The 14,973-nt window shown below is 49.5% G+C and overlaps 1 protein-coding gene across 1 annotated transcript; it reads right to left on the bottom strand.

The window, feature by feature from the left end:
• Positions 1-11,244: 11,244 nt before the first annotated feature.
• On the bottom strand, positions 11,245-14,589 carry HAND1 (heart and neural crest derivatives expressed 1). The gene is made up of 2 exons (XM_029941568.1): positions 13,792-14,589; positions 11,245-12,255 (listed from the first exon to the last, which is right to left on the bottom strand). Exons 1-2 carry the CDS (start codon positions 14,341-14,343, stop codon positions 12,151-12,153), a joined length of 657 nt encoding a protein of 218 aa, XP_029797428.1. The 5' UTR covers positions 14,344-14,589; the 3' UTR covers positions 11,245-12,150.
• Between the last annotated feature and the right edge of the window lie 384 nt (positions 14,590-14,973).

Raw genomic sequence — 14,973 nt, 5'->3', positions numbered from 1 at the left:
CAAGCCTGGGAGGTGTAAAGGCACCTGCATGATTTAATGGGGTTAATGAAACTGTCAGAGGTTGGCCAAGAGGGACAGAACTGGAGCATGCCGCTGTGAATGACTCAATCTGTTTGAGGTCAAGAGACATTTATTAAACATTTACTGAAGCCTGCCCTGTGCTGCTCTGGGCACCACAGGGGTAGCAGGTAAAAGAAAGCCATGAGCAACATGCCAGCCTTGGTGAGTCCTGGTTGGTGAGATTTGGAGTTTTACCTTCCCCTTTGTACCTTTCTGGTGGTGTCTAAATCATTTATATTAACGGGCATGAATCATTTTCACCAAATCTATAAAATTAAAGCAACTTTTAAAGTGCCCTCAAAGTACTTATTCTCCACATGCATAGTTTGTAGGTTACATATTCCTCAAAGCTGTAAAAGGTAGAAAAGTAAGAACAACAACAATAATATAATCTTAAATTTGGGCAGCACTTAACTTGGTAAAAGGGCCGTCACCCATCGTCTCTGTGCGGTTTGTCACACACTGTGAAGTCGTGTCTTACGAAGTCATACTGGCCAGGGGGGAAGCCAAAGTAAATCCTCCCTCTGCCTCCCAGATTGGTGCAGTGTTTTCAGTGAGCACGTACTATGCGACAGGCCCAATGTCAAGCACTTTACATCCCAGTACGTTGTTGGCACGTGGGTGCAAAAGACTATTCTCAGGATCCTAGATGCCACTTTAGCACACCTAGATGAGACGTTGATTCTATTTTCTAGTTTGGAAAGGTGAGATAGCTTGTCAAGGCCACCAGAAAGTGGTGGGGACAGGAAGCAAACACAGGTCTACTTATGTGCCATGATGCTTACTCATCGGATAGGCTATTCTCTCCTGGGAGCATTTTAAGAGCAGGGAAGAAGTGGGAACAATCAATACATCAGATAAAAGGGAACCAGTTTTAAAAGTATTATAATAAGTAGATCAACATTGAAAAAAATAATATCTAATGACATGGACGGGTTTTCATATCAGTTTGGAAGTACTAGGCATATGGGGCACCTGGGTGGTTCAATCATCAGTTAAGTGTCTGACTCTTGATCTCAGCTTGAGCCTTGATTGCAGGGTTGTGAGTTCAAGCCCCACATTGGGCTCTATGGTGGGCACAGAGCCTACTTAAAAAAAAAAGAGGGGCGCCTGGGTGGCTCAGTCGGTTAAGCTCAGGTCGTGATCTCACGGTTCATGCGTTCGAGCCCTGCGTCAGGCTCTGTACTGACAGCTCAGAGCCTTGAGTCAGCTTCAGATTCTGTGTCTCCCTCTCTTTCTGACCCTCCCCTGCTTGTGCAGTCTCTGTCTCTCAAAAATAAAATTAAAAACATTAAAAAAAAGAAATACTAGATATGTATACTACAGAAGCATATATACATAGACATGTGATATGAACAGGAGTATATACACATGTGGATATGCAGACTTACATGTTCTATGAATACATGCTATTGGGTATACACACAGATATGTGCATCTGCACACACACACACCTGTACCTGTGATGTGGCCCTATCTGTAGGCATATCAAAACATCTATTTACCAGCTTTATGTACAGCCATGCTACACTGTATCTATATGATTCAGAGGAAAGGGAAAATAGTAAGGACAAGGCTTTGTGAAAATCAAGGGGACGTCCTGGAAGCAGAGGCTCCTAAGCAGGCCCTTGAAGAAAATGGAAGGTTCCACGGGGGGCAAGGATGAGGGTAAGTCCGGCTGGGAGCCTAACTCAGACACCAGTGAGGAGCATGGACTTTGGAGTCACCCAACCTGCTATTACTGAAGACCAAACCAAGCAGTGAAATATGGCCAAGAAAATGTTTCAGTGTCTGCTGTGTGCCAGGTGTCCGAGGGAATCTGGAAAGGGACTCTGTCCTCCAGGAGCTGGGGATTTCAGAGGAGCTCTTTCTCAGACTGGGATGGACAGTAATCCTTCCACTGCCGAAATCCTAGGATCCGCCGGGAAGCTCCGGAGCCTGGCACCGGCCCTTCTTCTGATGAAGGAGCCACGCGTACTGGGCTCGTGTCCACGTAGAGAAGCCAGTGAGGCTTCACAAATGTAATGAGCTTAATTAAGCTAAGATGGCTAATGAGACTTCCTGCGGGCTCCCGAGGACTGGGAAGATGGGACCGGGCTAAGGGAGCAGCAGGAGGACACCTGTGCCCAGCCAGACCCCTCTGAGGATCCTGCTTCGGGGACGGGGCTGTGCAGGGACAGACCAGACTGCAGGGGGAGCGTGCAGTCAGCTGGGCAGGGGTCACACTTAGCCATGTCAGCAAGCACCAGCTGAAGGTGAAACTGTAACTAAGGAAGCTTAGGGGAGCCCAAAGGATGAGGACTGAGGAAAGCACCTACCGGCACAGCCCCAGCCTGTCTACTGGGGTTCATCTCAACTAGAAGAAGTTGAACTTCACTAAAGCCAGTTGAAACAGTTCCAGGACACCTGAGTGGCTCAGCTGGTTAAACATCGACTTTGGCTCAGGTCATGATCTCACAGTTCTTGAGTTCCAGCCCCGCGTCAGGCTCTATGCTGACAGCTCAGAGTCTAGAACCTGCTTCAGATTCTGTGTCTCCCTCTCTCTGCCCCTTCCCTCACTTGCGCTGTCTCTCAAAAATAAACATTAAAAAAATTTTTTAAAGAAAAAAAAAAACAGTTCCAAAGAGGTTCCACCATCTTCAATGTGTAAGGCTGTTTATTTCTGGTTGCTAATATCATTTTCAAAAGGAATATTTTCAAAGCTGAATATGAAAATGTGGTCAGGACACACATGCAGAAACAATAGCTATTATTTTTTTAAACACCTACTCAGTGCTAGACACTGTGCTTGAATATTTATATGTACGACCATAATCCTCATACAAATCTGCAAAGAAGCAATTATTATTCCTGATTTTCCAATGGAGAAACTGGGGCTCAGGGAAGTCAGATGGCTTACCTAGGGTCTTAGGGTGAGCTGGAATTTGAGCCATGTCAGTCTGACTTCTTTGTGCACCACACAACCTCTACTATAGACAGAAGTCAAATATCTACAGTGTGGAGGAAATGGAGGGGCAGAAACAGCTGTTAGAAGAACCTGAGATCCTAGAAGTCTGGGGGGGTTCGTGTAGGGTAAAGCCCTCTGCATCCCGTTAGCCCAGTGTAGTAGTGACAGAAGGGTTTGAGTTACCAAGAGAAGATTGTTAGGTTCAGCGGCTCCTATCCAAAGAAACAGAACAAAATGTGTGATGCATTTTAGACTTTACACAGTAGGGGAACACAGACCCTTGCCCCAACTGACTTCAGGGAAGAAGGCCTCCAACGTCCCTGGGGAGTGAGCCTCATTCCCAGGACTCCTAGCTCTGTGAATGGTCTGAGTCTCCTCTCTGCTCCCCTGGGCCGCCAAAAGAAGGTAGAAAAGTGTGCCTGGGACTCCAGAGTCACTGCCTAGGGGGGTCTGGAGTCCTGACTGGTTTCTCTATGCTGAACACAGAAGAAGGAGTATGGCCACCAGGTGGCGCCCGCCCCCCAGTAGCAGCCCGAGGCCCCAAGGGAAGGTTCAGGGGTACTTTCTCTTCCCTCCCAGGTACTGTGTTGGGTCTTTGATTCAACCCATTGTTAAAATCTAAATAATCAAGGCGGAAAGGAACATAGCTCTCTGGTCTGCCTCCCTTGTTTTACAGATGGTACCAAGGTCCAGTGGGGGCAAGGAAATGCACAAGGTCACACAGCAGGCTAAAACCCCTTCTTTTGACCACTGGGTCTAGTGCTTTTTTTTCTACCACACTGTGTTCCCACACTCCCATGAACACCTCCTGCACTCCACCAATGAACTGCCAGAATACTACCCTGACGCAAGAGCTGTATCTGGGGGTGCTGGGGAAGAGCCAGGCTCTCTTCCTCTTCTCTCCATTCCCTGTTGTTTCCAAATCAGGCAGCCCAACCCCAAGTACAACAGAGACAGTAACACCAGCTCATGCTTACTGCTGCCTACTCCAGGCCAAGCTGAGAGGTTTCCAGTCATCATCCAGTCATGACTGAATCATCACATCTCTGTGAGCCATCCTGCTTTCCCTTTCACAGAAGAGGGCTCTGGGTCTCAGAGAGGTTGGGAAATCTGTCCCGTGCCACACAGCATATCCAATAGCCAGCTCATCTGGTTGTGAGGGTCAGTCCAGACCTCTCTGTTCACCTTGGCCCTGTCTCCTGTGCTATATTCTCTGTTTCAAAACACTTTCAAAGACCCTTTCCCACTTTAGCCTGACAAGAGTTCTGTGGATTGAGGCAAAGCATCGTGAGCCCATCTTAAAGATTAAAAAACTGGGGCCCAAGAAGATGAGTGGCCCAAGGTCGCCTGACTCATGGTAGGCTTAGATCTGGAAAGTAGGGTTTTACCCGCTGTGTGGAATACACCAAAAGACATCCCACACCTCACTGCCTAACTGTAGCTCTGCTGATGGCTCCTGAACGCATGGAGCTCAGCAGCTAGAATTGCAGGTTTGGGAGACAGACAGTCTGGGTCTGCATGCCCTGCCACTCAGTTATATGACTATGCATGAGTTACCCACCCTCCACGGCCGTTAGGAAGACTAAATGAGCCTGTAGGTGTTGCGTGCCGCGGCCTGGAACAGAGGAAGTGCTCAGTAAGTGGTGGCTGTTTATTGATATGATTAACTAAAGCTCTGTGTTTAATATTTCTGCTACACGAGCCAAGCCCTATACTGCCCAATACAGCAGCCATTAGCCAAGTGTGGTTACTGAATCCTCGAAATGTGGTCCAAACTGAGATGTGCTCTACATATAAAATACCCACCTGATTTTGAAAGCTCAACATGAAAAAAGAATATAAAATATATCATTAATAATTTTTAGGTTGACTACATGTTGAAATTATATCTAAGACATATTGAATTAAGTAAATAATGTATAAGTAACATAATAAAATATATTATTTAATTTCACCTGTTTCTCTCTTTTTTATGTTTTTTATTTATTTTTTGAGAGACAGAGAGAGACAGCACGAGCAGGGGAGGACCAGAGAGAGATGGAGGAACAGAATCTAAAGCAGGGTCCAGGCTCTGAGCTAGCTGTCAGCATGGAGCCTGACGTGTGGCTCTAACCCACAAACCATGAGATCATGACCTGAGCTGAAGTCAGATGCTCAACCAAGTGAGTTACCCAGGTGCCCCTACTTTTAAAATTTTTTTAACATTTATTTATTTTTGAGAAAGAAAGAGAGAGAGAGAGAGAGAGTGCGAGCAGAGCAGGGACAGGTAGAGGGGGAGACACAGAATCTGAAGCAGGTGCCAGGCTCTGAGCTGTCATGGGGCTCAATCGAACTCACGAACTGTGAGATCATGACCTGAGCCGAAGTCAGACGCTTAACCAGCTGAATCATCCAGGTGCCCTCTCTTATCTTTTATTTTTTTGTTAACTTTAATTTTGACAGCCAGAGCTTTCACAAATAGAGGGGGACAGATACAAGGGGGACACAGGATCCGAGGTGGGCTCTGCACTGAGAACAGCCAGCCTGGTGTGGGGCTCGAATGCGTGAACCATGAGATTATAACCCAAGCTGAAGTTGGATGCTCCACTGACTGGGCCACCCAGGCGCCCCTTTTCAATGTGACTCCTAGAAACATTGTAATTACATACATGGCTCACATTTGTGGCTCGCATTGTATTTCTAATATATTGCTGCCTTAGTTTCAGGAATTCAGCTGTTGCAGCCTGGCTGCCCTGGTTTACCTTAATGACGTGAAGTACAAGGGCTTTGAACCGGGAATCCACTCACTGGCTGGGTGCCCTTGGACAAGTCATTGCAACTTTATGCCCGTTGGGAATGCAGGTTTCCCAGATCTCTGAAAGCAGAGCATTCCTGTAACACCTTTTGTTAGCCAAAATGGCACAAAGCAAAGAAGCAATTCCTATTAATCTATATGGGGGAAAATATGAACATTCCCAGACCCCAAAAATCACTTCCTAAGCTTTTCTGTTACCTTAGGACACAACTTGCGAACTGATGCACAATATAAATGGAGATAGAGCACAGATGCTCACAGACACAGTCCAACGCTCTGGGAGCTCTATGCTGAGATGCTAAGGGTAGTTCCAGGGAAAGGAGCTTGGTGGGGCCACTCTGGCTGCTGGGGGTGCATGCTGCCTCCATAACGCCTTGCTGCAAAACAATCACGGAATGCAATTTTCACTTTTTGCCTTTTTTTTTTTCATAAAAGCAAAAATTCTCAGGGCGCCTGGGTGGCTCAGTCTGTTAAGCATCGGACTTCGGCTAGGGTCATGATCTCACAGATTCATGAATTCTAGCCTGCTTGGGGCTCTGTGTTGACAGCTCAGAGCCTGGAGCCTGCTTCTCATTCTGTGTCTCCCTCTCTCTTCCCCTTTTCTGCTCGCACCCTGTGGTGTGCCCTCTCAAAAATAAACAAACATTAAAAAAAATTTTAGAGCAAAAATTCTCTTCTCATCTTTTGCTTAGTAGAAAACAGGTACTAACATAGTCTTTCATGAAGCAAAGTGGCAGAGCACCAACTTCCGAAAACAGGGGAATACCTGTCCATCCTACCTTTCCAAAATAAGAAAACCAACCCGCCTCACAAGCTGTTGTAAGGATGAAATAAAAGAATAAAAAATAGATCTACTGAGGACAATGTGCTCCTTTGCATGTATTATCTCATTCAGTCCTCACACACGCCAGGAAGGTGGGGCAATGCTCTCTCCCACTTTGTAGGTGAGGAAACCAAAGCTGGGGAATACTCAGTCCCTTTTACAGAGTCTCTTGGTCACTGTATTGTTCTATAGCCTGTGCTAGGAGTGGAAAGTAAACAAAGGCAAAATACAACTCACGTCCATGACCTTGGGCAAGTCCCTCTGTTCTGTGGGCCTCAGTTTCCCCTTCCTGTTAAATGAGGGAAATGTTTGGATGGTGGGTGAGGATCTTTGAGGTACCAGTGTTATGGGGCGCTTTGAAAATTTCAGTGAAAATAAGACTTCTGGAACTCTTCGAAAGTCCGATGACGTCCATTGTCCATTCTGTGGGGATAAATGTGCATTTCTGTTTGTTTTAATAACATTTGTAGGAGCTTTATATAGTGTCTATGTCTGCTTACATTAGACGCTGTGTATTATAGTTAAGAGTCTTTCACTATTTCCCATATAAACCTTGTTTTTTATGAGTTTGGGAGAGCTCAGCTGTAAAAACTCTCTTGGCTGAAAAATAAATTTTTTTTCAAACAAATTAGGTTTAAATCAAGAGACTGGTCTCAGACACTTTAGACCCTGCATATTTTTTCTTCCCAGTCACTTTTCATTTAAAAATGAGATTGGCTGATTCCTTAGTTTTGTTTCTTTTATGGGGATTTTGCAAGACCATAAGCTTAACTGTTGGTTGCATGAAAAGAATAAATCCAGAGCCTTTTCCAAGGGAGCCCCAGGCCTGAAGTCTGCAAAAGGCGTTCTAATCCTAACTCAACCTTCGACTGGATGTGTGACCCTGAGCTGGTCATTTCACCTCTCTGGGCTTTCCTTTCTCCTGGCAGCGAGGAGCAGGATCCTCCACCAATCCCCTTCTAGTTTACAAGGAGAAGAATATGCTTACAGCAGTGGAAGTTCCAAGGAAAGATGAATGTGCTATACAAATATCAGAGGCTGGTACAAAGAACAACACACTGAGTTTTTCACCAGCAGAAACAGATTCCTGGAATCAGAGTGTTACAGTCAGGACAGGACCTAGTGGTCCAGGAGCCTGCCGCCTTCCTCGTGTTATAGTTGGGATCCGCTCTGAGCTGGGGCAGAGGAAGAGAGCTCCCGGTGTAGGCTGGGGTTAGAACCCGGATTCCTTCCCAACCCTCCTTCTTTCTTTCTCCACCTTAGTTTGGGGACCAAGGAGGATCCGACTAAGGAGGCTGTATTTGTATCACCACACACACACACACACACACACACACACACACACACATCCTGAAGGTGCTCTAAGATGTGGGGAAAAGCCCCTTCGGAGGCAGCCAGAGATGCGCTTAGATCCAAGCCTACCTACCTTTTACCATCTGTGGGACTCTGAATAAAGCCCTTCACCCCTCAGTGTTCTGCTGCCTCCGTACTAAGCTCATACAATCTTTGTGAGGCTTCAGAAATAATACATACTAAGGGCTTCAATAATTTCCCCTATAAATTTCAGTTGTTGTTGTTATGATTATTTCATGCATTAATAGGCTTTGAATGTAAAATAAATAAATAAACGTAAGAAAAGATTCCATTTATTGTGTGGAAGGAATAATAAAACTTCACAACAAATATTTACGATGTATGTTAATTGATGGCGATTATTCAGATTCTTTCTCATTCATTATATTTATACCCACAGTGCCTAACACAAGGTGGGTACTCAGTTACTGTGTGTTGCATAAAGTGTATGGAAATTACAATGGTCACCGGAGACATTAGAAGGAAATCACAGCTTAATTTCTATGTTGTAAAGGACTTATTCGTTGTTTAAAAATGTGGAAAAATATAGCTAAGCAGAGAGGAAAGTCAAAATTATCCTTATTCCCAAAACTCAGAGGCAGAGGTGTAAATGTTCTGATGGATAGTCTCCCCCTTCACGAGTGATAGTGAGCTAGCTTTACATAAAGCAGGTCTCCACAGACAGCCCTGAGCAACCTGGGAGGGTTTTTTCCCCTCCACTTAATATATCATGAACAATCTCCATGCCAATTGTTACAGTTTTTCTAGTGACTGTGTTGTAACCACTGTACTGACGGACTTAATTAACCGGTTCTGTAATTATAACCCATTAGAGGCCTTTTGTATTTTTCACTCTTTAGTCCTGTATAAGGCTTTGTAACATCAGTGAACATTCCCTTACAATAAATTCCTGGAATTTACTTTTAAATTAGTGACCATTCCATGTTCCCCCTAGATTATAAAAAGGGGTAGGGCGATGTTGCTAATTCAAAAATACTAATGACACCGCTCCTGCCTCAGCGGAACTGAGGTCGGTTTCTGACAAACCCGTGGAACCCTGGGAGAGAATGAGAAAGAGAACGCCGGGCTCTAAAGCCATTCCATGGAAGGCGTGCTAAAGAAAGGTGAGAGGCTAGGGAGCCGGCGAGGGGGGGAGAGGACGCGGAGCCCGAATCTGGAGAACCCCGGGTTTGTGAAACCCGGAGCGACCCCGCTCTGGTCTGGGGGCTGGGCTTTCCAGCCGGCGAGGGAGGGCTGCAAGTGTGGCACTGGCGTTCTAGGGAACAGTGGGAGGGCATCCCCGTGCCCCTCGCAATGGGCAGTCTCCGTGCCCAGCTCGTAGGTCCTAGGCCTGGGATTGGGGCCACACGTGGCCGGGACTGAATCTGAGGCTCCAGCGCCGCCTTCTCAAACACGGCGTAGGCCCGGCCCGATGGGGTTTTCTGAGGAGGCATGGTTATGCCAAGCTTGGCTCTGGCTGCTGCGGGCGGTACCCCTCGGTACCCTCTCCATTTACTGGCCAGGGCTCCAAGAAAGCAGAACCCGGGTGCGCATTCCTACCGTGCCTAGGATACCTCCCGGCGCTAAAAATAGTCGAGGGAGCCGAGCTCTGTATCAAGCCAAAGGACCGGCAGTAAACGCAACTATAGTCTTGGGTTCGAATCCAGATAAGGTCCCCTCCGTGGGGAAGCACCTCGATCCGCTAACTCCCCGAGTCTCAGTTTCCCCCATACATGCCAGGATTTCTAAGGGGGCTTCTCAGCTCTTGGAGAGAAAAAGAAAAAAGAAAAAAAAAACGCCTCGATTTTTTTCTTTGCTCCTCCCCGTGGGCCCTGGGGCCTCGGGCCGAGTACTGAGGCCAGGGGGGAAGGGTGGGCCGGGCAGCTCATTACCGCGAGGTGTTGCCCTAGTTAAATCGCGGGCGCGTTTGATCTGGCGGCGGGTGGCGAGAGGGAAAAAAGGAAAAAGTAGGGGGGTCAGAGTAGAGAGACGCTCACACCTCCCCCACCGTTTCCTCGCACCCATAAAACACCTTTTATTAACTCCTTCGCGTCCGGAAGGGCTGGCGTGGCCCGTTCAGCTCCTGCCACGGTGTTTACAGCCAAATCTAATGGGGCCCCATATTCACCCGATGCTGGGACGAGGCGCCTAAGACACGCCTGATCCCGAAGCTGCCTGGGGTCTCCTTTCTTGGCGCACGCCCCAACCCGAGGCCCTCCAACTGCAGAGCAAGGAAGTGCCCAGAGACCCGCGCTGCGTCTGCGCGCCTCCCTCGCAGTGAGCGCAGAGACCCGGGCAGGCGCCGCACACCACGCGTACCCTTGTGCAACCGTAGGAGCTGTTAGGACACGTAGAAGCGCTTAGCCTAGAGTCTTGCACACAGTGGCGGGCAAACAAGAGTACTTGTCTGTACACTATTATTTAGGGACACGTAACGCCAGCGTTTGCGGGCCCCACTTTAGCGTTCCACGCATCCGCGCCTCGGCAGACTCACCGCTTTTACCCATCCCCACACCGAGTCGTGGGTGCGCGCGTGGGGGCTGTCACACCAGCTGTCACGCACAAAGTGCCTTAATTAGCATGCACACACCCTCCCCCGATTTTCACAAATCCAGATGCTCTCTCACAAGTATTTGTTGAGTGCTTTCTTGCTGGAAAGAAACCTAATTGTCTCAATGTAACCATAAGCACTCACAAGCTTATTTTTACTCATGGATAAATAGTCGCTATGCTTTGTCCAGCGTGCTGGGAGCTGTACTAGGGAGACTCCGTGGTTGCCCCTCCCCGCCCCCCCCCCCCGCAGAGCTACAGGGTTCCCTGTGAGTTCCTGCACGGTTACACACACACCTAGAAGATCTGTATCTCAGGAGGATCAGGAACATATTCCCCAGTGCATCCCCCTCCTTCGGAGTTGCCCTGCCTTAGGATGCGGGTGGTGGGTGTGACAAGCCCCCTCCCAAAAACCCCAAACCACGCCTGCAGACACTGGTGTGCATACTGTCCTGCACACAAGCCCAGTGCTGACCTACATAAATGCCGGCCTCTCCTCTCAGGGTCTAATTCGTTTCCAGTGTTCCCTTCTGTGGGTTCATTATATTCTAAGAACTTTCTTTGTCCCACGAATAAATCCTTTATCTGCCCCCTTTCCTGACAGGATTTGCAATTTGGTTTACGTTTATCAAAAGAAAAATCAGAACTCGAGGTTCTCCATCTAGCAGAAATGATGGGGCCAGTGGATATACCCACCAAGACATGACGCAGGCTTCCTCCGATTTCAGAAAATCTTTTATTCGTCAAGAGCATAGATACTGCTTTGGCAAAGGGAGGGGGCGGTGAGTGGTCTTACAGATTTGAGGTAGAAAAAGGGTAGGGATGGGAGAATAAACAAACACCTGAGCACAGCAGGCATGGTAGGTAGTTTAAATACATAAAAACTTTTCAACACAGGGAAAAGTTTTTATTAAGGAAGAGAGGAAGGAAAGGAGAGAAGGAAAGGAAAGGGGAAGGAAGGAAAAGAAGGAAAGGAAAGATAAGGAAAGGAAGGGGAGAAACCGTTTCCCTTGAAACTAAGTAGGAAGTGCAGCAACAATAAAATAAAATACAATAAAATAAAACAGCACGGTTTGAAGGAGAACAACAACAAAAGGCACCCCTCCATCTTCCTAGTTTAGTTCTCTTTCCCTGGAAGAAAACTATTGATTCCTCTTATTGCATTTTAATTAGGAAAGAGAGTGCCTGGGGGCAGGGGGTTGCCGAAAAGCTGACTGGAGAAGAGAAAAAGAGCCAGAAGGCATAGTGGAGAAAAGCATGGGGGTTCTAAATTCGCCCCAGGAGGGTTGGAAGGGTGCTTTTTAGTGCGCATGAGTCCTGCCGTCCCTCTCTCCCGCATTGTGCAGCCAAGAGCTGCCCTTTCAGTTTGGGGGTGGGGGGTGTAGATATATATATATTTCTCTTTCTCTTAATGTATTAAAATCAATTTCAAATGACATTGCACGTGCGATCCAAGTGGGTTGTTACAGCCAGCGACCTGCCAGCACGCAGCAGAGGCTCTGCGGGATGCGCCCTTATAAGCCCCTGGCACCCAGAGCCTGGCCCTCGCCGCTGCCGCCTTTCTCTCCTCCCGGGGCTCCGGGTGTCGGGCAGCTGTGGAGGGGTCGTCGGCGCGGCCTCAGCTCACTGGTTTAACTCCAGCGCCCAGACTTGCTGCGGCCAGCCTGTGCGCCCTTTAATCCTCTTCTCGCCTGGGCCCAGGGCAGGAGGAAAGCCTTCGTGTTGCTGCTGCCAGAGGACACACACAAGAAAAGAGGCGAGAGACAGGTTTAAATTTTTCTGCTCCGATCGCCCAGGCATAGAGTTGGGGTGGGGAAAAGGTTTTGGGAGCGGTAACTGGGCGCCTTTAAGTAAGTGACGGATTTCTATTTGCGAAATAGGCAAACAGGCTCATAAATTTGCCTTTATGCGCCAGAGTTCCTGGGGGCTCGGATGGGCTGGCAGCTTCGAGCGGTTTGGTAATGAGGATTTTCTGTGCCTGGTGAAATTGATGCTCGTAGTTTGGGCTTTATGGCGCCAAAGAACACCCGCAGGGGCACTGGAATGGGAAGAGTGGGGATCAACAATTTTCCCCCTCACGGACCTGCTCCCATCACAAGTCTCACTCCCTTTCCAACCTAGTTTAGGGTCTGGGCTGGTTACTGGGTTGAGTCTCTCTGCTGGCGGGCTGAGAACCTCAAATGACTGGGCAAAGGAGGAACCAGTCGGCCTGGCCCACCATCCTCGGTCCCGGCTTTTAGCAAGAAACTGGCAGTGCTGCTTGAAAGAGGCGGCGACCAGCAGTGGGTGGGGATACGCCCAAAAACTCCCCGCCGGCAGGCTTCGCACCGGACTGCCTCGCTTCCATCCGAATGGCAATTTGGAGACTCGATGCCTATCCATCTTTCCCAGTCTCCCCAGATGAGCTTTTTTTTAGTTTACCACAGCCCCGGTGGGTCAAAGAAAACCCGGCGGGGCTCTACAGCTGGCTCCAAACGCAGCGGGCCTGAGCGCACCAATTTAGAGAAACTGGTTTGCCAGCTTGGAAATCGCCTCCTTCGGAGGTCCCAAAGCCCTAACCTAGTGGAACCGCGCTCTAGTAAGTGTCACCCTCACTGGAGAGGATCCAGAAAAGTCGAGTAGGGATTTCGATCTTCAAAGCCAAAAGCAGTAGGTGAGACCCATGCCTCTTGCTTGTCAGCCTTTACACACAAAACAATCAAGGTTGCCCCCAGAACTACCCAGGGAGTAGCGGAGCAGTGGGAAGCGCTCTGGACTGGGAGTAGAAGACCTGACTTGTTTTACCCCAGCTCCACCTCTGACTCTGTGGGTAGATGGCCTTTACCTGTCGGTCCCACTCTGGGCCTCAGTTTCCCTATGCATACAACAACGGAAGTAGTCTCGCCTCTCCAGCAAAACTCCTTGGAAAACAACAACTGAGTCCATGGGCATAAATCCACACTCAGGAACATTTCAGTAACAAATTCCTGCAGCATTCTTAATGTGGATTCCGGGAAAGCCCGGGGATGGATCAAGACCCCTTTGAAATTGGAAGCGAAATATAAGACGGGTGCATTTTCTCAGGTCTGAATCTTCCTCACCAATTAATTCAAATATGAATCTGACTCCCGCTTTGCACAGGATCCCACACTACAGCCTCAGAGTTCCCCGTGGCCTCTCAAAATCGCACACACAGCAACGCAAACTCCTTCCACTGCGCACAGGGCCTGCGGGAGCTCACCCAGCCCGCACCCATGGCCGGAGCCTGCAGGCCCTCTAACTTACCAGCTCCCTTTTCCGCTTGCTCTCGCGGCCGCCATCCGCCTTCTTGAGTTCGGCCTTGAAGGCTTCAGGGTCGCCGGCCTGAGCGTCCTTGGCCAGCACGTCCATCAGATATGCGATGTAGCTGGTGGCCAGGCGCAGGGTCTTGATCTTGGAGAGCTTGGTATCGGCAGGCACGTTGGGGATGCACTCGCGCAGCTCTGCGAATGCGCTGTTAATGCTTTCTGTGCGCCTCCGTTCCTTCTTGGGTCCCGAGCCTTTCCGCCGGCCCAGGCGGCCACCGAGGGCCTCCAGCCGCCCGGGGCTCTGACCCGGCCTGGCGTCGGGACCGTAGGCAGCGGTGGCCGCCGCGGCTGTGGGAGGTGGCCCGCCGGCGGGGAAGTCTGGGGCAGCGTCAGCGGGGCTCAGCAGCCAGCTCTGGAAGTAGGGCCGCTCCTGGTGACAGCGCGAGGCCGGACCGAAAAGGAAGGGTTCGTGGAGCATGGGGTGCGTTGGGTGTGGGTGGTGATGGTGGTGATGGTGGTGATGGTGTGCGTAGCTGCCCACGAGGTTCATGTTGGAGCGGCCCCTGGCCTGCGCCGCCAGCCCGATTAGCGCCGCCCCATGCGCCAAGAGACTGCCGGGGCCACCCGTGGGCTCTGGGGCGGCGCTCTGCTGGACTCCCGCTTGCGGAGAGTCTCGGGCAAGGCTGGAGAGAGACGCGCAGCGCACAGGCCTCTCGCCGAATCCAGGAGACCTATTTAACCCTTCTTCTGCCTCCTCTTCAGGATCTGGCTTATATAAGGCCACGGCTTTGATGTCAACCTCTCCTTGGAGCCAATGGCAGGGGGGCAGGGAGGAGGAAAGGGGTGGCCGTCCCTGGCTTTAAGCACAGCTAGCACCACTGGACTCTAGGCCGCCTGCGGGGACAGGGAGGCAGGCTCCGCCTCTACCTCCCCACCCCCAGTTCCCGGCTGGGCGGAGGCGGGGGCTACGGACTTGAGGCACAGGCCTGTCAACACCCTAGACGGTGGCTGCCACCTCCTTCCTGTGGACCCAAGGAAAGGAATCCAGAATCATCCAGCGAAAAGAAGGCCTTTACCTCGTGTCCACTCCTTGATTTTACAGATAGGGAAACTGAGACCCAGAGAGAGAAAGTTTCTTGTTTCTAGACTGTACAGAATTCAGAAAAGGAATTCTAGCCCT

This window comes from Suricata suricatta, chromosome 6 (genome assembly GCF_006229205.1).
Source record: "Suricata suricatta isolate VVHF042 chromosome 6, meerkat_22Aug2017_6uvM2_HiC, whole genome shotgun sequence".
Taxonomy (NCBI): domain Eukaryota; kingdom Metazoa; phylum Chordata; class Mammalia; order Carnivora; family Herpestidae; genus Suricata; species Suricata suricatta.
The sequence above is the reverse complement of the archived record's forward strand: the minus strand, read 5'-3'. Positions and strand labels throughout refer to the sequence as shown.

What these genes read in the sequence shown, in the direction of transcription:
- HAND1 (XM_029941568.1), bottom strand. Translation starts at nt 14,343, where the DNA reads ATGAACCTCGTGGGCAGCTACGCACACCATCACCACCATCACCACCAT. An exon ending in GCAAGCGGAAAAGGGAGCTG is followed by an intron (nt 12,256 to 13,791) that starts GTAAGTTAGAGG and finishes GTCCTCTGGCAG; the next exon opens with CAGCAACACGAAGGCTTTCC.